The sequence below is a fragment of the Fistularia commersonii genome, chromosome 6, assembly GCF_037954325.1.
Source record: "Fistularia commersonii isolate RoL2024-O1a breed Wild chromosome 6, RoL_Fcom_v1.0, whole genome shotgun sequence".
NCBI lineage: Eukaryota > Metazoa > Chordata > Actinopteri > Syngnathiformes > Fistulariidae > Fistularia > Fistularia commersonii.
Window position 1 is genome coordinate 583,442 of NC_141289.1, and position 20,221 is coordinate 603,662.

General features: G+C 50.1%; 2 protein-coding genes across 2 annotated transcripts; one reads left to right on the forward strand and one right to left on the reverse strand.

Moving 5' to 3' along the window:
• Window positions 1-1,643: 1,643 nt before the first annotated feature.
• Window positions 1,644-5,953, forward strand: pdcl3 (phosducin-like 3). Its single transcript, XM_086147620.1, has 6 exons — window positions 1,644-1,725; window positions 2,941-3,058; window positions 3,171-3,261; window positions 3,326-3,469; window positions 3,551-3,759; window positions 4,710-5,953. The coding sequence occupies exons 1-6, from the start codon at window positions 1,720-1,722 to the stop codon at window positions 4,850-4,852; spliced, it is 711 nt and encodes a 236-aa protein (XP_086003746.1). The 5' UTR covers window positions 1,644-1,719; the 3' UTR covers window positions 4,853-5,953.
• Window positions 5,008-20,036, reverse strand: nms (neuromedin S). The gene is made up of 11 exons (XM_086148060.1): window positions 19,954-20,036; window positions 19,720-19,764; window positions 19,139-19,322; window positions 16,997-17,100; window positions 10,987-11,165; window positions 8,212-8,258; window positions 8,041-8,097; window positions 6,735-6,761; window positions 6,571-6,624; window positions 6,200-6,271; window positions 5,008-6,123 (listed from the first exon to the last, which is right to left on the reverse strand). Exons 1-11 carry the CDS (start codon window positions 20,034-20,036, stop codon window positions 6,079-6,081), a joined length of 897 nt encoding a protein of 298 aa, XP_086004186.1. The 3' UTR covers window positions 5,008-6,078.
• Between the last annotated feature and the right edge of the window lie 185 nt (window positions 20,037-20,221).

Consider the following 20,221-nt stretch of genomic DNA (forward strand, 5'->3'; position numbering starts at 1 on the left):
ACTCTGCACTTTTTTTTTCAAATTATTTTTATCATTATTTCTTATTTTAGAAGGAACCTAGTATTTTCTGTTTGTGTACTCTAGTAGGAGTACTTGTTGTAGTACTGATGTGTACCTTCTCAGGTGGGATTCGTTTTTTGATCTATGGTTGTTCTAGTCCTGGTCTAGAGGGGCCTTCAGGAGCCGCTGGGCTCCACGGCGGCGGTTTGGGTGAAGGCCTGTTGCAGCACAAGCCGAGAACACACACACACACACACACTTTGAACCTCTGTGTATCGTTGTCATGCTAACACCCTGGTTTCTTCTTACTTGTAGTTGCAGCTTTGGCTCTCAACAGGTTCCTCCTCAGCTCTCTGAGGTTGTTTATTGACTGGACGCGATATTTGTAGCTCCCCACTCGGGACGTGTGCGTGGACGACCTCCTCTGACGCGAAACTCGCTGACTGATCCACGTCCTTTCTCTCAATCCACGGAGATGTAAAAAGTGTGCCAACACTTTTCGGTACCGGAGAACCGGAGCAGAGTGACCGCTCTTACCTCAGGCCTTCCACTTCCGCATTTCACCTCCTCTCCTCTGATTGGACCAGAGAGGGCGCAGGCTCCGCTCTGATTGGCCAGCGTCGCCCCGTCACCCCCCCAGCCCCCACAGTGGTTTTTAAAGAGACGCAAAAGTAATCAATTTAATTCATTAATCCGAAAATAACTAAAGGTGCACGATGTGTTTTTTATAAATAACCCGAAATTAATCCGCGTCCGATGATTAGTTCATCTGTTATGACACGTTTGTAACGAGATTAACCTCAAAACGATGAATTACATTTTTAAAATTGTACTTTATATGAGTGTTTGAGTGTGTGTGTGTGTGTGTGTGTGTTTGTACTCATTTGAATTGACTGGAGGTGGTGAAGTAAAAAAGGAGAAGAAGATGAGGGTGGAAAGAGGGAAGGGGAAGTAAATGGAGAGAAAACAGTCCAGACTGAAAGTGTGTGTTTGCTTGAGCTTGACGCCGCCTCCGTATGTGTGCGTGTGTTTGTATGTGTGTGTTTGTGTGTGTTTGTGTGTGTTTTTACGGACACACACACCAAACCAACACGTCTAATCAAAGCTGGGAAGAACAAAAACATGCTTATTTATCAACTGTAAGAAAAAAATGTGTTGTGGAAATCTGGTTATAAAGTCAAGGAATTTAAAAATGATAAAATTAATCACTTTTATCGAAGGGTTCAAGGCCTCTCTCTCTCGTGGGCAGTCATGATTTAATTAAAATATGACGAAAAATAAAATTGAAAAATTTTCAGGTCCAGGAAAATTAATTTGAAAAATCAAATAAACACCCAACTAAACATGTGAAAATAATTTCAAATCAAAAAATATTAATTTTAGTTAATTTTAGTCCCACCTGTTCACGCACGCAGCGCTCTCGCACCTTATATGGTCATGTTGAGCCTCACCCGGAAGTTGGTGTCACTTTTATTACGGTCCCCCGGAAACACCGGGTAACTCCGGTTATAAACGTCCGGTTTCGATGCGCCGTCCCCGGGAAAAATATCAGTTTGACGTGATTTCGATTCTACAACACGGGGAAGCGATTATTCTGTCACAGTTGCCGGTTTGATCGCCTCCGGTAACCGGAACCGAACCGTGTTTCCCATCGGACTCGGTTCCGCTGCGCACCTTCTACTTCCGGGTAGCAAGCAGGGTGTGAGACTCGGAACCGAGATGCAGGTCGGTAACTCCTTCCTCCGCCTTCTGACAGGTTCTAACCGGGTTTTATATTTGTTTTGTTTTTTTAGAACCGGGACATTTATTAGTTTTGTATTTAGAGAACAATAAAAGTCCGACGCGAACCTGTTTCCGGTTCTGGTGCAATTCGGTTCCGAGCTGCCTAGCTTCCGGACTGCTTCTAAACTACCTCCTTCTAGATGAAACTATTTATAAAATAATTTACTTATTCATCATTCATTCATTCAGTCAGTCAGTCACTCTGGTTACCGGCTGTTTATAGTTTTATTTCGGGTGTTTTGATGTTAAACGGTGAGCGCAGGTAAACGTGACCTCGTCACGTGACCCCGCCAATCAGCGGAAGTTCTGGTTGTACTAACTAGTTGTTTACTAGCACACATCACGAGTTTAGTTTTTGTTTCAAGATGTGGACTGTTTTGTGTTTAGTGTGTGTTCTTGGTTTCTTTGGTGATGAATCTACTTCGGGCTTCTCCCTTCAGAGCTCTCCACAGACATCGCTTTGTCTCGGTCATACATGTCCTGCACCCCTGTGACATATACTTCTTCTCTTTTGGGCTTCTCCCTTCAGAGCTCTCCACAGTCATCGCTTTGTCTCGGTCATACATGTCCCGCACCCTTGTAACAAATACTTCTTCTCCTTTGGGCTTCTCCCTTCAGGGCTGTCCACAGTGATTCCACCATCTCCAATTTACCCCATTCTCTGTGTCCTCCTCTCATGACGTCCATAAATCTTATCTTTGGTCTTCCTCTAGAGCTTGGCAGCTCCACCTGCAACCTTCTACCCAGATCCTCACCATGAAAATTGGAGAGTTTATGTTCAAACCATCTCAGTCTTCTCTTTGTCTCAGTCATACATGTCCTGCCCCCTTGTGACAAATGCTTCTTTTCCTTTGGCCTTTTCTCACTACAGATGAAAGAATTATAATCTTAGTAGTAAGTGGGCAAACATCTTCAAAAATGAGCAAGAATTCTTATAAATGCGAGATGGATCACACTCACCTGTTTTCATGTGACCTTGACCCCTGCCTCTTGGCCAATCACAGAGCAGGATTAGCAGCGTCGGTAATGAATGTTTTGATCTGCAATCAATGCGCTGGCAGGAAAAACCTGTAGGACTTTTAAGTGCGGAGAAGATGAAGTTCTCCAGGTGCTGGTCCGAGAAGAACCGACCCCGAAACCCCATGTTTCCCCTTCCAGGACCCGAACGAGGACACGGAATGGAACGACATCCTGAGGAAGAAGGGGATCCTTCCTCCCAAAGAGGTCCCCAAGGAGGATGAAGAGGAGGAACAGGTCCTGCAGCAGCAGGCTGTGGGTGAGGGGCGGAGCCTGTCAACCAACCAATCAATCAATCAATCAATCAATCACTCCTTTAACAAGCTTGTTAAGAACCCCTCCTTCCGTCTCTGTGGTTTCGTCTTGAGCAGTGAAGACCTATGAAGACATGACGCTGGAGGAGCTGGAGGAGAACGAAGACGAGTTCGGCGAGGACGACGAGGCCGCCATCGAGATGTACAGGTGAGGAGAAGGTGAGGACCTCCGGCGCGATCAATAACGGGCTAATCGATGAAACGGCGTGCAGACAGAAGCGCCTGGCGGAGTGGAAGGCCCAGCAGATGAAGAACATCTTCGGGGAGGTGCTGGAGATCTCGGGCCAGGACTACGTCAAGGAGGTCAACAAGGCCGGCGACGGGATCTGGGTGGTTCTTCACCTCTACAAGCAGGGGTAGGTGCTCCGCCCCCAGGGGTGTGTGGCGCCATGACGACCGTGTGATTGACATGTGTGTGTGTGTGTGTGTGTGTTCAGCATCCCGCTCTGCACCCTGATCAACCAGCACCTGGCCTCCCTGGCCAGGAAGTTCCCTCAGACCAAGTTCCTCAAGTCCATCTCCACCACCTGCATCCCCAACTACCCCGACCGCAACCTGCCCACCGTCTTCGTTTACCACCAGGGCCAGATGAAGGCGCAGTTCATCGGGCCGCTCGTCTTCGGCGGCATGAACCTCACCGTGGAAGGTGTGTGTGTGTGTGTGTGTGTGTGTGTTCCAGGTCCCGTCTGAGCGCGTGCAGAACTCCGGCGCGCTCACTTCCTGAAACATCCAGCGGTTTGCGTCATGTGATCGTGTCTCGGCCAATCGTGTTAGATCAGTCAAAATGATTGATCGGTTCGATATCTTCTGATTCGTTAGTTTGAAGATGAACGTCAGGACATGGTGACCGATCGATTGACTTATTGATTAGACCTCCGGTGTGATGGGCTGCAAGTGGGTGCAGTTCTCACATCCACCAGCAGGGGGCAGCATGGCTCTGCAGTGATGTGCATGTCCAGCCGTCTGGGTCATGTGATCGTGTCCCAGCCAATCATAACAGATCAAACACGATTGACAGGAAGTGATTGGATTGTAATTCAATTCTGATAAAAGGGGGGATTTTCTGATTCAAGAGGTCGAGGGTGAAACTGCTTCGACCCGAGGACGAGCAACCCATTAGTTTAGTTATTGATTATTATTGATTAGACTTCTAGTGTTTGTATGTCTGTATGTGTGTGTGTGTGTGTGTGTGTTTGTTTTGGGGGAGTCGAGGCCCTGACTGAGCACGTGCAGAACTCCCACGTGTCCTGTTCCTCACTGACAAGGCCGTCCGGGTCATGTGGTCCCGTCTCGGCCAATCATATCACGTCTTTTACCACAATTGACAGGAAGTGATCAGATACGCATTCAGTTCTGATAATCGACCAATAAGTTGGAGGGGAAAGGTGATCTTCTGATGCCAGGGGTCAGAGGTGAACATCCAGGAGGTGGTCGGTCACCTATCAATGAACCTATTGATTTTGATTTGATTAGAGCTCCAGCCTGATAGGCTGTCAGTGGGTGCAGTTCTCACATCTACCACTAGGGGACATCGGTACTGCACTGATTGTGAGTGTGTGTGCGTGTGTGTGTGTGTGTGTGTGCGTGTGTGTGCAGAGCTGGAATGGAGGTTGTCGGAGAGCGGCGCTGTGAAGACGGACCTGGAGGAGAACCCGAGGAAGCAGATCCAGGACCATCTGATGTCGTCCATCAGGAGCTCCCTGCCGGGCCGGCGAGGCAGTGACTCTGAGGACGATTAGGAACCTGAACAGGAAATGGACAGTGGAGACCCGGCGAGGAGCTTCTTCTGGATCTTCTCTGAACCCCGGACCTCTGGTCATCTTCCACCTCCACCAACACAATAGTCCACTGCTTGCTTTCTTCAGCTCCAGGCTTGATGATCTCTCTGGGGTTGGAAGGCAAAGCAGCTTCCCTGCACTTCAGGACCTTCTCAGATTCCACACTTTCTCCTCAGGCTTCAGATGAACCCCTGGGATCTGGAGATCCAACCAGGGTTAGAGGTCGGAGGTCATCAGGAGAAGGCGTGCAGTCACTTCTCAGATGGTTTTCTACATCAGTGTGATTGACTTCTGTTTGTATTTTTTTGAAAAGCTAGCTAGCACCTTGCCTGTGGCTGCTAGTGTTAGCATCACAGACACACAGCTACCTGTGCGGCTAGTGTTAGCATCACAGACACAGTTCTCTGTAATGCTAGTGGTATAGCACAGACACACAGCTTTCTGTGGTGCTAATGTTAGCATTACAGACACACAGCTACCTGTGCGGCTAGTGTTAGCATCACAGACACAGTTCTCTGTAATGCTAGTGGTATATCACAGACACAGCTGTCTGTGGTGCTAATGTTAGCATTACAGACACACAGCAGTCTGTGCTGCTAGTGTTAGCATCATTGACACAGCTATCAGTGCTGCTAGCATTAGCTTTACGAGCACATAGGTACTGTGCTGCTAGCATTAGCATCACAACAGATAAATGGTGTGAGGCCCCCCAGTTTCCAGAACCTGAACAGGAAGTACCGTGAGGAGAACCCTGGAGAACCGGACTCTTTTTACCTTAGCATTAGCTTTCTGTGTTCTCGTTCTATTTGTAAAAGTGGGTTCTCCTGCCTGGTTTCTCTGACGTCCAATCACTAGTCCGATTCCGTCGTCGTGAACGGTTGGAGGTCTGTGATTGACAGGTTAAACCCCGCCTCCCACCCGTTAGCTCCGCCCCCTAGAAGAACCACAGAAGGTGTCATTTGTCCACCATTTTATTTCCAGATGTTTCTCCAGAAGCCATACGTTCTAAAGAAGTGCCCCGTCGTTACCATGGCAATAAAACACCAGTGTTTTTTTTTCTCAGACGCTTCTGGGTCTCGTCCAATCACGCACGGCGCTGGGTTTTTTTGTTTTTTTTTTCCTCTTCTCCATTTAACTTAATTTCCCGCCGGTGGAGCTGCCGGGCCGAGGCGTCCACCTGGACCTCCTCAGATCATGCGGTCGCAGCAGCCCTCCGGCAGAGCGCGGATCTTCTGAGGGCGAGGAGGAGGAAGACCAGGGTCAGAGGTCCCGCTGGTGTAATGATGAAGAGAACGGGAGGTTCCTCACCAGGAGCAGCACCTTCCTCTTCTTCTGGGACAGTTTGGGCGACAGTCGCATCAGGGGGTGGACGGAGTGGGACTGCGGAGGAAGAAACATCTGGTCATCTTCACCCGCGTCCATCACAGAGTCACAAACACGTCAGGACCTTCTCTAGATGGTCCAGGTGAGAGTGTGATGGGTGCTATAGGTGTGAAGATATGAAGGTGAGGCGGCTTGACACATGGAGAGATGAAGGTCCCACGCCTTGGAGGGATGAAGGTTGGAGGATTAGAGGTCCTCAAGGTGTGGATGATGAAGGTCTAACACGTGTGAAGGATGGAAGTCTCAAAGGTGTGACTGATGAAGGTCCTGAAGGTGTGAAAGGCGTGGGTTCTCACCGTGTGCTGGACGGCGCCCACAGAGTTCCGGGCTTTAGAATAATGGAAGAGGAACTGCAGGAGAAAGAAAGGGTTTATCCAGGAGCAGAACCTGAAGAAGCTGGATGGAACCAGGACCAGGACCTGGACCTGGATGGAACCAGGACCAGAACCAGGACACTCACCCTCTTGAAAACATCCCGCTCTTCTTCCTATGAGGAAACACACCTTTCAGAGAAGAACCCCGTTTCCATGGAAACCAGACACTTCCTGTTATCTTCATCTCTCACCGGCGGCGGCGAGTAACTAAGTATATTTACTCGAGTACTTTGCAAACCCAAGGCATCATCGCTTTTTAACCGCCGTGGTTTTATTTTGAAAGTGTGTCTTCAGAAGAGACTGCATGAGGAGTGTTAGCATGTAGCACACACACACACACATGTTAGCATGTAGCACACACGTGTTAGCACAGCGGCGGGCCGTGCTTTTCACACCGAGGCCTTCAATAGTGCAACATTTCTCAATCCCCCCTCAATAACTGCTATAAAACCCATCTTATTATGCAGTTAGCGGACTGAAAGTGACAGACAAATGCTTTTCCTCGCTGCAACAGGCTAGCTAGCTTCGGCCCCACCCGATCTGTCTTAGCCATGTCTAGCTTTTCTTGAAACGTCCATCTTGAAATTGGTCTTGACAATAAATCTGGAGTCGTCATGGGTTGACAAATAAGCTGTTACATCGACGCTCGTTACAGATGCGGCCTGCTAGCTCTGGCTAGTACGCTCTCTGACTAGCCAATCAAAGGGCGTGTGACACGTTGACTTTACCGAGGCCTTCTAGAAGGCCTTGGTGTCACAACTCAAAATCTGATTGGTTGAAGCAACAGTTTCATTGACCCTTATTTTTTTGCGAAAGCGCCCGTGAATCTGATTCTTTGACTTTGACCCTGCCTGGCAACAAATAATGGCTGAAATGTGATTGGTTAAATGCTTCGCTACGAAAATACAGCCAAGGGAAAAAGCTATGAAAGGAAGCGGACAGACCATTCGCACTTATTTTATAAGTATTCATGGACAAAGCATAATTAAAATCAGTCTGTTGGTCAGATATTTTTTAGGCCAGCAGAGAAGGCCTTGCAGGCCCTGACGGCCCACCACTGCGTTAGCATGTAGCACACACACACACACACACACACACACAATGCAGTACTTCCTCTGAAGTACACAGCGTGGTTTATAACTGAAACTATGACTTTAAAACTGGTAAACCCACATTTGAGGTTTAATGTAGTAATAAAAAGTAACTTGGCGCTTACTGAAGTACATTTTGTAGTTCAGGCTATGTGTGGCGCAGTACTTGTACACATTGGTACTCAGAAGCTGCAGTTCTCCACCAGAAAACGTGTTTTTTTTTGGTATTTGTGTCAAACGCTGTAAACCGTGGCATCTTGCGACGGATGTTTTGCTCTTATTATGAAAATCCTGAACCTACTTCCTGCTGGTCTCTCAACAAGATGTCGCTGAGGTCTCCGCTCTGCAGCCCCTGGACCTGCAGGGAGAAGATACCCGGTGACAGGAAACAAAAAAGAACCTGAACCAAAGCCAGCCTGACGTCAGGTCAAAGGTCGCAGGGTTTTTTTGGGGGGTGGAGGTGATGGACTACCTTTCGTAGCGCCGTCCCGTCATCCCACCGAGTGAAGGGGCCGGCCTCTGCGAGAAGACAGGAAGGGACAATTCACTTCCTGTCTGACACATTTAAATACGATTTTGCGCCTTTTGAAGCTACAATGCTTGCGACAAAACTTTTTTGTCGGGTCACTTCCTGTTTCTTCCAGGTGGGCGTGGCCTGGGAGGTGGGCGTGGCCTCGGGAGGTCAAAGGGCTTCAGGTTTGTCTGCTGGAGTCCATGTGCTTCCTGTTTGAGGGGAAGCCTTCCCCGTTGGACTGTCACCGATGACATGTATGCTCAGAAGTTGGTCTCCACTTTCAAGGTGGTATCTTCTTTCTCTCTTCCTTCGACGTCCTCCATCTCTGGTTCCCCACCCATCCCAGTCAGAACCAGAGCAGTCTCCCACCCTTCTTCCTCTTCTTCATCCTCCAAGACCTCCTCCTGAACAGGTCCCGGCTTCGTCGAGTCCCTCTGCACCTCCCTTACCTAACTACCCGTCAACCTTCTTGACTTCCTGTCCACCTAACATACTTCCTGCATGCTTAATTTACTTCGTATCTACCTGCCTTAATTCCTGCCTACGTCACATCCTGTCTGCCAAACTAACTTCCTGTCCTACCAACCTTACTTCTAGTGTACCTACCTTCCTGTCAACTTCTTTCCAACCTACCTTACTTCCTATCTTGCCTCCTGCCGCCTGCCTTACTTTGACCCCATCCACCTCACGTCCTGTGTACCTACCTTACTTCCTGCCTATTGAACTTGTGTCCCAACCTCCCTCACTCCCTTAGAGACAGGAAGTGAGACTCAAATCTTGAGTCTTAAGTCTTACTTCTTGCCTACCTTTCCTCCTGGCCTCCTGCTTTACTTTGTCCACATCTACCTTACTTCTGGTCCACTTCACTTACTCCTGCCTAACTCACTTCATGTCTACCAAACTTACATCCTGTGTATCTACTTCACTTCCTGCCTGCTTGTTTGAGACCTACCTTGCGACCGACCTACCTTGCCTCGTGGCCTCCTCCCTTACTTTGTGCCCGTCTACCTAACTTCCTGTCTATCGATCTACTTACCCTCCGGCCAACTTAACTTGTTTCCTACCTTCTTTTCTACCTACCTTCCTTGCCTCCTCCCCCTACCTTACTTTGACCCCATCCACCTACCTTCCTGGGTACCTTCCTTACTTCCAGGTACTTAACATGTATCCTACCTTCCTCACTTCCTGTCTCAGCTACTTCCTGCCCATCTTTCTCCCTGCCCACCTTACTTCCTGTCTACCTACCATCCTTCCTGCCAGCTTAACTTGTTTCCTACCTCCCTCACTTATTGAGAACAAAAAGCTTGTTTCCCGTTGCTTCCTGTTTTTTGTCTCTTCCTTCACTTTCCTTGCCTGACCACTTCCTCCTTGTTTGACTTCCTTCATTCAGACAACAACAGAATCAGCACTGAAGGGTAAAATTGCTCTTCAGGTACTCCTGACCCACAAAATACTCCCTCGTCCACCCCTGCAGAGCTTTCATCGTCCGTCTGGAGGAGCAGCAGCGAGAAGAAAAAGGCAGAACCACGCCCTCTGGAGTCCACAGCCGTCGTCCCGCGTCAGAAGAATTATGGGATGGACTCGTCACGCCGGTGAGTCAGTCTGCTGACCGACATCGCTGACAGATGAAGGCCGACCTTTTTAAATTTGCGTTTGGGACGCACATCCGGATAATCCACTCTCTTCCGTTCCCGTCCACTTAACTCTTCAATCGGTCCATTAGTGTTGTCACGGCGACGCCGACCTCAGGATCAGTCAGGGTGAAGTGCCGGGCGAAGCTCGAGTCACTCTGGACTTTACCTTCCCCTTTGGGCTGATCCCACAGCCAATCACCTGCCTCCATCTAACCTTCTCCTCACACCAACTAAGGTCTTCCTCTAGACCTCATCCTCCTTCTACCCAGATCTTCACCATCCCTCCAAACCATCAGTCTTCACTCCAATCGTTCCAACCTGCTTGCTCACGTTCCTCCACCTCTTCTCCACCCTCTCTGGACTGTCACCCCTTGTATCTTCAACTCCTCCACCTTCTTCACCTCCACCTCCTGTAGCTTCATCCTTCCATTGGGTCCCTCTAACTCACGCACATGTATTCCATCTTGTTCCTCACCTTTCCAGAGCAAACCTCCACCTCTTTAGGATTTTCCTCCATCCACTTCCTGCTCTCACTTCAAGTCACAAAGCCACCTCCAAACCTGGTCCACGGAGGTTCCTGACTAGCCTCATCGGTCCATCACCATAGCAACCAAGAAGGGGCTCCGAGCAGATCCCTCCACCTCCAGCTTGAACTTTTCCGTACATCTTGTCTCAGCCGACATACATGTCCTGCACCGCCCGCTCAGAAGCTCTTCTCTCGGCAACTCCGGAAGTTTAAAACAAACAAAAAAAAAAGTTGACGAAGTCATGATGAAAAAGCGCGTGTGACAAAAAGTTGCGTCCCCGATTTTAAAAGCGAAAGTGAAACCATCGGACCCCCCGCGTGGATTACAACTTCCCGCGTGGATTTTTTTTTCCCTCGCATTAAGACCAGCCGCCCCTCCAGAACAATCACGCACTTTTCCACGAGCCTCCCAAAAAAAAAAATATTACTAGTTAATAACACAGGAATAGATGTTTATAACACAAACATGAATAAAATCAGAAATATAAATATTTTTATGACATCATTTCCCGCGCTTTATAGCTACACTGGATTGATCGCGTGAGTAAAAGTTCACGCCCCACGTCCACGCACCTGACGCGCTCCGACATCCCAGCGAGCAGAAGGAGCAGAGCAGGAGCAGCCGCCGCAGGGTCGTCATGGTTACCCGGTTCTGGTTCTGGTTCTGGTCCTGGTCCTGGTTCTGGTCCTGGTCCTGGTCCTGGTCCTGGTTCTGGTCCTGGTCCTGGTCCTCTTGCGTGTCCGCCGGCCGCCTTAAGAGCGCACCTTTCACCCCACGTTCACGTGGGAAAAAAACAAAAAGTGACCAATCAGGATGCCCGGATCTGAACCCCCCCCCACACACACACACACACACGCCGCCTCCTCCAAACACGCGCGCGCACGCGCACGCGAGTTCAATAAGCGGGTCGTAAAGTTAAGTGAGCGGGTGGAGAAGAAGAGGAGGATGAGGAGGAGAAGAAGGTGAAGAAGATGAAGACGAGAAGAAGAGGAAGAGGAGGAAGGAGAAGAGCATGAAGAGGAGGTGAAGAAGAACAAGAAGAAGAGGGGGATGAAAAGGAGAAGGAGGAGAAGAAGTAGAGGATGAAGAGGATGAAGAAAAAGAGGAGGAGAAGAGGATGAAAAGAAGAAGGAGGAGAAGAAGTAGAGGATGAAGAGGAGGAGGAGGTAAAGAAGAAGAAGAGGATGAAGATTAAGAGGGGGATGAAAAGGTGGAGGACAAGAAGAGGAGAAGGAGAAAAAGAGGAGGTGAAGAAGACGAAGAGGATGAAGAAGGAGGTGAAGAGGAGGTGATGAAGATGAGAAGAAGAAGAGGTAAAGAAGATGGAGAAGGAGAAGAAGTAGAGGATGAAGAGGAAGAAGAGGAGGAGGAGGTAAAGAACAAAAGGAAGAGGAGGATGAAGAGGTGGAGGAGGTGAAGAAGAAGAGGATGAAGAGGAGAAGAATAAGAAAGAGAAGAAGAGGTGAAGAGGAGGATGAAGAAGAAGAAGAGGTGGAGGTGAAGAAGAGGAAGAGGAGGACAAAGAAAAAAAGGAGGAGAAGTAGAGCATGAAGAGGAGGTGAAGAAGAAGAAGAGGTAAAGAAGATGAAGAGGAGGAGATGGAGGAGAAGAAGAAGAGGATGAGGAGGAAGAAGATGAGTAGGAGGAGGAGAAGAAGAAAAAGGAGAAGAGGAGGATGAAGACAAAGAGGAGGAGAAGATGAAGAAGAAGAGGAGGAGAAGATGTGGAGGAGGACAAGAAGAAGAAGAGGATGAGGTGTCGGATCAATTACGAAGACGGAGCGTCACTTACGTTCACTTAACCCGGGGGATCACGTCCCGTCACACTCATCTCTATCCTGTGTGTGTGTGTGTGTGTGTGTGTGTGTGTGTGTGTGTGTGTGTGTGTGTGTGTGTGTGTGTGTGTGTGTGTGTGTAACCTTTAGCCCCCCCACGTTTTTAATCGTCTTTGATGAAACCGTGAATCAGTCAGACGGACAATAAGAGCTGTGTGTGTGTGTGTGTGTGTGTGTGTGTGTGTGTGTGTGTGTGTGTGTGTGTGTGTGTGTGCGTGGTGGGGAGGCGTTCATGTTACTCACGCGTGTCGCTATGACATCATATTAGCAACGGAATTGACGAACAAGGATGTCCAGGTGTTTGCGTGGAAACAGAGTTCTTTCTGCACTTTTCTCTGCCTTTTGAGGCTAAAACACTGCTAACACACTGCTAACACACTGCTAACACACTGCTAACACACCGCTAATACACTGCTAACACACTGCTAACACACTGCTAATACACTGCTAATACACTGCTAACACACTGCTAACACACTGCTAACACACCGCTAATACACTGCTAACACACTGCTAACACACTGCTAATACACTGCTAACACACTGCTAACACACTGCTAACACACTGCTAATACACTGCTAACACACTGCTAATACACTGCTATTGCACTGCTAATATATTGCTAATACACTGCTATCACACCGCTAATACACTGCTATTGCACTGCTAATATACCGCTAATACACTGCTATTGCACTGCTAATACACCTCTGTAGTATTGCTAACGTTCCACTATCACACTGCTAATACACTGCTATTACACTGCTAATACACCTCTGTGGTACTGCTAACGTTCCACTATCACACCGCTAATACACTGCTATCACACTGCTAATACACTGCTATTACACTGCTAATATGCCGCTAATACACTGCTATTGCACTGCTAATACACCTCTGTAGTATTGCTAACGTTCCACTATCACACCGCTAATACACTGCTATTACACGGCTAACACAACGCTAATATTCTGCTAACACACCGCTATCACACTGTCATTGGAGGGATCGGTTCTGCTGGAGGAGGTTCTGTCCAAATGTCCTGGTGGAGGTTCTGCTGGTTTCAAGATGAGGAACATCTGGTGCTTCAGGTGAGGAACATCCAACATTTGAAGTCCATCTGACACCCCAAGAGAGGAACATCTGACACGTTCCCAGTCCTGGATGAAGTGGGTTCCTCCTCACGTTGCTGAGATGAAGAGTCCACGACGCCGCTGCTCTCCAGGCGGCGGCAATCAGCAGCGAAGCGCCGTGATTGGTCCTCAGAGGAAACGGGAGACAATCGAGGAGAAGAGCTTCTCATTCTTACCTCCATCTCCTAGAGGAGGTCTGATTGGAGGAGCCGTCTTCTCCTCTCGCATCTCATCTCCATCTCGTCTCTCCTTCGTCATCCTGGTCTTCCTCACCGCCTCACGTCCCCGGAGAACGTGGGAGGGTTCTCCGCCGGCCTCGAGGTTCTCCGTCTTGGAGAACCCTGCTGAGCTCCATCATCTGGAGATCGTCCCAAGGTTCTCCTCCGGGTGCAGATGGAGAAAGATGGACAATGTCCAGCAGAGTGGAGGAGAAGTTCTCAGGTTGGGTGAAGAACGCTCCACCTCGGGGAGGAGGAACCAGACTGGAGGTTCTCACTGACGTTCTCCTCAGGAACAAGGAGCTGTCAGGGTTCCGGAGATGCTTCCGGAGAAAGGTTCTTGGTTCGGATCCAACAGCTGACCGGGTTCCCTGAGGGTTCTCACCAGGTTCTCCTGCCAGGGTTCTCTCCACGCTGCTCCATCGCCACGAGAAGGTCCTGGAGTGCCTCCTCCTCTTCCTCCTCCTCGAACTCCATCCGATTCCACCAACATCTTCAGCCTTCGATTAAATCCACCTGTTCTTGACAAGGTCTGGGGTTCCTCCACCCTGAGGAAGAAGATGAACCTCCAGTCAGAGGACGACCAACCTCCATCCTGGGAGAAGGACCAACCTCCAGCCAGAGAAGAAAATTCTCCCCCAGGTTTCTCCCTGTCACCAAATCCATTCACCACTTCTTCACTTCCAACCACCGACCTTCACCCGTTCATCATCTGACAGGAGGAAGGAGGCGGAGAAACCGAGAAGCTTGTCAGAGACAGAAGGTGCCTGAGAAAACCATGGAAGGCGGCTTCAGAAGGGGATCAGAAAGGACTTGAGGTCCTACAGGGGGCATCAAGCAGCGTCTTGCGGTGAAGAAGACTGCCTTCCACAGAGATCCATACAGGTTCATCCAAGACCTCTTTGGCAAGGAGAAGACTGGGACTCTCAAAGTACCCGTAAGGGAACTAGTGGAGTACAGAAGGCAGCAGGCATCTTGAGGTACCTCTGGAAGGTAAAGAAAGTGGAGTGGCAGAAGGGGATAATACTGAAGGCAAAGCCAGGAGGGATCCTGCTTTCTAAAGAGAAGAATCAGCCTTCTGAATGTGGAAGGAAAAGATATCCTTCAGCGCTGTGGCCCAGAGGCCCTCAGTGTTCTTGCAGAAGAATAACTTTGTCGACCCCCCGGTGCAGAAGGCAGGGATGCCTGGAACTCACCACCGTCATCTGGCACCAGGCACAGACAGCCATGAAGGAGGTTTTGTGGACAGCGTTCAACTTATTTCAAGTCCCGAAGGGCATCACAAGAGTGGCCAAAGGAAGATGGGTATGATGGCAGGCTGTAACGTATCTCCTTGGGATCTGCTACGGCAATGGAACTCCTCATCTGTGCATACCGATGGGTGACTGCACCTTCATCCAATCAGGGTGTCCATGGTCGACATGACGACAAACGTATGCACCGAAGGCCTGCTGGACAAACTCCAGATGGGCACAAATAGAGATTTAATACAGGAAATCACGCAGCGTCTCCATTGTCAAAGGCAAGCTCACAGCAAGCTGATCCCCACAGTCCAGGAGAAGCCTATCAAGAGCCTTGTCCACTGGTCTAGTGGAGACCTCAAAGACTCGAAGCAGGTGGAACAACTCAGGCAGGATACCATCAGTGGCCTCATGTAGAAGAACAACTGCTCTCCCCGGGAAGCTGAAGCTCTGGTTTTCAGGCTGCTATCTATGAAGTCACCCCGTCCCATGCTGCTTGGCTGGAGAGACTTGTGAGTGACCAAGTAAGGAAGTGGCTTGGACTGCCGAGATGCCCTTCCGGCATTGGCCTGTATGGCAGCGGAGCCCTCTCCCTTCAAATCTCAAGCCTAGTGAGAGCCAAAACAAGGCTGGAGATGACCCTCATAGAGTCCCGGGATCCATTAGGTCAAAGGTGCTGCTCCAACCCTGGCCACTGGGAGGAAATGGTGGCAAATGCTGCCCTCAGAAGGGCACGTCCAACATGGCATAGAGGGCCTCGGCTTGGAGGCAACAACACTACGCGGCAAAAGGCTACTCCGATCGAGTGACGGCACATGGTGGTGGACCGAGGTGCACCACCAGGAGGAAGCTGCCAGGTGTGCCGAGGCAGTGTCCAAAGCCCAGCAAGGGTATTGGATGTAGTGGGAGGGTGTATGATGTTCTGGCCTCTGCGTCCAACCTGCATCTATGGTATGGAGAAGACCCAGCCTGTCCCCAGTGTGCAACCCCAGCAACCCTGAAGCACATCTTGGTAGGGTGCAAGACCAGCCTGACACAAGGAAGGTACACCTGGCGCCGCAATCAAGTTCTCGGCGGCTGAACTGGAGAGTAGGAAGGAAACAACCAGCGCCATGCCTCAAAATTCCCAGATTACCGTCCCACAAATAACAACCTTCTTCTGGGAAGGGGAGAAACGGCGGACCAAGCCAGCACCTTCAAACTCAGGAATCCGTAACGCAGTCCAGGATTGGGAAATGTGGGTAGACCCCAACAGACCTGGTCCTCTGGTCCTGTCGGCATGTCTTCATTGTCGAGCTTACGGTCCCGTGGGAGGATGCCGTTGGTGAGGCATTCCAGCAGAAGAGGCTGCAGTACGTTGAAGCAGCGGGACAGGGATGGAAAGTGAAGGTGTGGCCAGTGGAGGTGGCTGCAGGGCCTTTGTAGCCAGCTAGACCACGAGGCTACTAAGGGAAGTAGGAATCAGAGGACAGACCCAACAGAGGACAATCAAAAAGCTTGATCCTGAAGCAGAACGGAGCAGTCACTGGCTGTGCACACCAATGGACAGTTTGGAGTCTTCAGTGGGAGGAACTCGGAGAACCCAAGGAGAACCCAGGGAGTATGTGGAGCCTTCAGTGAACCATTTTGGACTGTGGGAGGAACCTGGAGAACCCGGTGAGAACCCAGTCCATCAGAACCCAGAACCTCAAACGTAGACTGTAGAACCTACAACTCGGAATGCATATCGTAGAACCCAGAACATCGACTGTGGAACCAAGAATGTAGAACGTACTCCCTTGAACGTAGAACAACTACAGTCTACATATATTCTACAGAACATAGAAATTAGAAGGTAGAACCCAGAACATGGAACCAAGACCGTAGAATGTAGAACATAGAACCTGACACCTAAGAAGTAGAATGTAGACTGTAGAACCGAGATCATAGAACCTAGAACTTTGAATGTAGAACATAGAACCGGTTCATGTGTTCTTGACAGCATGGATCCCCTGGATTCTGCACCTTGACATGTGAACTGCTAAAGTAGTGACTCTAAGTACTATGAATACTGCGAGTACTTCAAGTACTACCAGCACTGCTAACAGTGCCGGCAGCTCCCTGTCCTTTCTTGGGTGGTTTTCGTGTTTTCCCCCACGTCCATGTTCTTTGTCACCGTGGCAACGCCTGGAAGGTGGCCCCCGGGAGCCGTGCGGCCCCTGGCAGGCGTAGCGTAGCGGCGTAGCGTAGCGGCGTAGCCCGGCGGCCCCCTAGCACCTGCTGCAGGCGTCCATCAGGCGTTGGCGTTAACGAGCGTCCTCGTGGCTTCCTGTCGATGCGGCGTCCCTTATTAACCCCATAAATCAGCGGGCGCTGCCAGACGACCCCCGGCCTTGAAGTCACCCGCCGCGCCGCCGCCGCCGCCGCACCGCCATCAACACCGCAGCCCGGGGCTTTAAGCGGCAACTGTGATTTGTGCTCAAATTAGCAGTGTAGCTGTTCAACAGCTGCAGCGTCGCCTTCATCTTCTCCCAAGGCAGGGGGCGGGGAGCTGGGGAACAACACAGATGTTCCTTACTTTAGCACTGTGACGCAGTGGTTAGCGCAGTGGTCAGTTGTTGCTAGCATGGTGTTGCAGTGTTTAGCACAGTGGTGCAGAGCTTAATATACTTGTCAGCAAAGTGGTTAGTTGTAGCTTGCATGGTGAAACAGCGGTTAGCACAATGGTTCATTGTAGGTTGCACAGTGTGCAGTGGTTAGTCATAGCTAGCACAGAAAAGCAGTGGTTAGCACAGTGGTGCAGGGGTTTGTGCTGTGGCTAGCACAGCGATACAGTAGTTAGCAGTTACTGGCGTAGTGGTGTCCTGGTTATGGGTGGGGCTAGTGCAGTGGTCAGTTGTAGCTAGCATGTTGTTGCAGTGGTTAGCACAGTGGTGCATAGCTTAATATACTGGTTAGCAAAGTGGTTAGTTGTAGCTTGCATGGTGATACAGCGGTTAGCACAGTGGTTAGTTGTAGGTTGCTCAGTGGTGCAGTGGTTAGTCATAGCTAACACAGAAAAGCAGTGGTTAGCACAGTGGTGCAGGGGTTTGTGCAGTGGCTAGCACGCCGATACAGTGTTAGCAGTTACTGGCGCAGTGGTGTCCTGGTTAGGGGAGGGGCTAGCACAGTGGTTAGTTGTAGCTTTCACTGTGGTGCCGTTGTTAGCATAGTGGTTAAGACATTGGTTGGTTGTAGCTAGTAGTGAGGCAGTGGTTGGGGCAGTGGTCGGCACAGTGACTAGCACTGTGATTAGTTGTAGCTAGCATAATGGTTAGTAGTGGCTAGCATGGTGGTGCAGTTGTAAGCACGGTGGTTAGCACATTGGTTGGCACTGTGATCTAATGCTTAGGGCAGTGGTTAGTAGTAGCTTGCATAATGGTGCAGTGGTTTGCACATTGGCTAGCAGTGACTGGCACAGTGATGCACAGGTTAGCACAGTGGTTAGCACTGTGGTTAGTTGCAGCAAGCACACAGAAGCACTGATTAGCACAGCTTTAGCACAACGGTGCACCGGTTCAAGCAGTGGCTAGCACAATCGTTAAATGTAGCTTGCATGCTGATACATTGGTTAGCACAGTGGTGCAGTAGTTAGGGGAGCGGTTACCACAATTGTTAGCACAGTGGTTTGAAGTAGCTAGCTCAGTGGTGCAATGGTTAGCACAGGAAGGACCTCCCTGTGTGGAGGCTCCATGTTCTCCATGTCTGCCTAGGGTTCCTCAGGGTTCTCCAGGTTCCTCCCATGGGCCCAAAACAAGCAGGAGCTTCACTGGAGACCCTCCATTGTCCAGACATGTGAATGGTTGGATGTCTCCATATGAAGCCCAGTGATTGGTCCAGGATGAACCCACCTATGATCATGACAGCTGGGATAGGCTCCGCCCCCTGGAGGATAATTGTTCTTTCAGGTTTTCTCCGGTACTTTCTTTTTCCTGCATGATCTTTGGGTCCACGCCCTTCGAGTCTACTCGTGTTGTTTCCATGGAGACAGCAGAGTTTGGGGAAAAGCATTGGATGAAGGACTGAAGGTAACATTTTACCACCAGAGGCCTCCAGGACCCAGAGGACCTCCAGAGTTCATGAAGGTTCTCCGCAGTTCTGATCCACTGTCACTTCTAGGAGCAGGAGACTGAGGTGAGAACTTGTGGCGTTCTAACGTTCTCCAGGTTCCTAGATTGTCCCCGCACTGCCAAACATCTCATCATCTACTACCGAATTAATGTGAAATTTAGCTAATGGTCTGTCTGTTTCCAGGGCAACAAGTGTCGCTCCTCATCACCTTCACCACCAGCGGCGTCATCTTCATCTTCTCCAGCAGCAGCGAGGGGTTTCGGGCGCAGCGAGGGTCCGGCAGATGTTCCTTCTCCGAGGCGCCGAGCGGAGCTGAGTCAGTACTCGTGAAAACATCTTCAAACAGATCCAGGAGCAGGCTGGAGGTGGAGGTGGAGATGATGCTGAAGCTCCTGCGTGGAGTTCGCAGGGTCTGTTGGTGTGCAGGAGCGCCACCTGCTGGTGGCAGCAGGATCTGCACCCCAACCTGTTGATGTTCCCTGGAGAACCAGGAGAGAACTTAAGACCCCTAGTGACCCCCTGTCCTCATCTGTCCATAGATGTCCTCACCTTGCCATACATGTCCAGAGATGTTCTCATGTGTCCACAGGTGTCCTCAACTTGCCGCACTTGTTCTCATGTGTCCACATTTGACCACACCTGTCCACAGATGTTCCTCACCTGTCCACATTTGACAACACCTGTCCAGAGATGTCCTCACCTTGCTACACCTGACCTCATGTGTCCAAATGTGACCACACTTGTCCACAAATGTCCTCACTTGTCCTCGTTTGTCCACATACACCATACCTGTCCACAGATGTCCTCACCTTGCCACACCTGTCCTTGGCACACCTGACCTCATGTGTCCAAATGTGACCACACTTGTCCACATATCTCCTCACATGTCCTAACCTATCCTCATTTCTCCAGATGCACCATACGTGTCCACAGATGTCCTGAGCTTTCCACATCTTTCCAGAGATGGCCCAATATGTCCACATTTGAGTACACCTGTCCACAGATGTCCTCACCTTCCCTCACCTGTCCACAGATGGCTTCATCCGGTCCACACCTGCTCTCAGCAGCCACCTGAAGTCCTTACCTTCTCCCGCCTGTCCCCACATGTCCTCAGAAGCCCTCTGATGTCCTCAGTGGTCCTCACCTGTCCACAACTGTCCTCAAGAGTAGCCCCTTTTCTGGACCCTTGGTGACCCTGTCCTCACCTGCTCTCACCTCTCCTAGGATCTACTGACCGGTCATCACATGTTCTCAGAAGCCCTCCGATGTCCTCACCTGTCCTCACCTGAGG

Bases quoted from the DNA above. Each gene is read 5' to 3' on its own strand.
- pdcl3 (XM_086147620.1), top strand. The intron at 3,470-3,550 runs GTAGGTGCTCCG...GTGTGTGTTCAG, and splicing joins CTTCACCTCTACAAGCAGGG to CATCCCGCTCTGCACCCTGA. The intron at 3,760-4,709 runs GTGTGTGTGTGT...GTGTGTGTGCAG, and splicing joins CATGAACCTCACCGTGGAAG to AGCTGGAATGGAGGTTGTCG.
- nms (XM_086148060.1), bottom strand. From the start codon at position 20,036: ATGTGGGGACAGGCGGGAGAAGGTAAGGACTTCAGGTGGCTGCTGAGA. The intron at 8,259-10,986 runs GTGCGTGGACGT...GTCTTCTCGCAG, and splicing joins GGGATGTCGGAGCGCGTCAG to AGGCCGGCCCCTTCACTCGG. The intron at 6,625-6,734 runs GTGAGTGTCCTG...TTTCTCCTGCAG, and splicing joins AGCGGGATGTTTTCAAGAGG to TTCCTCTTCCATTATTCTAA.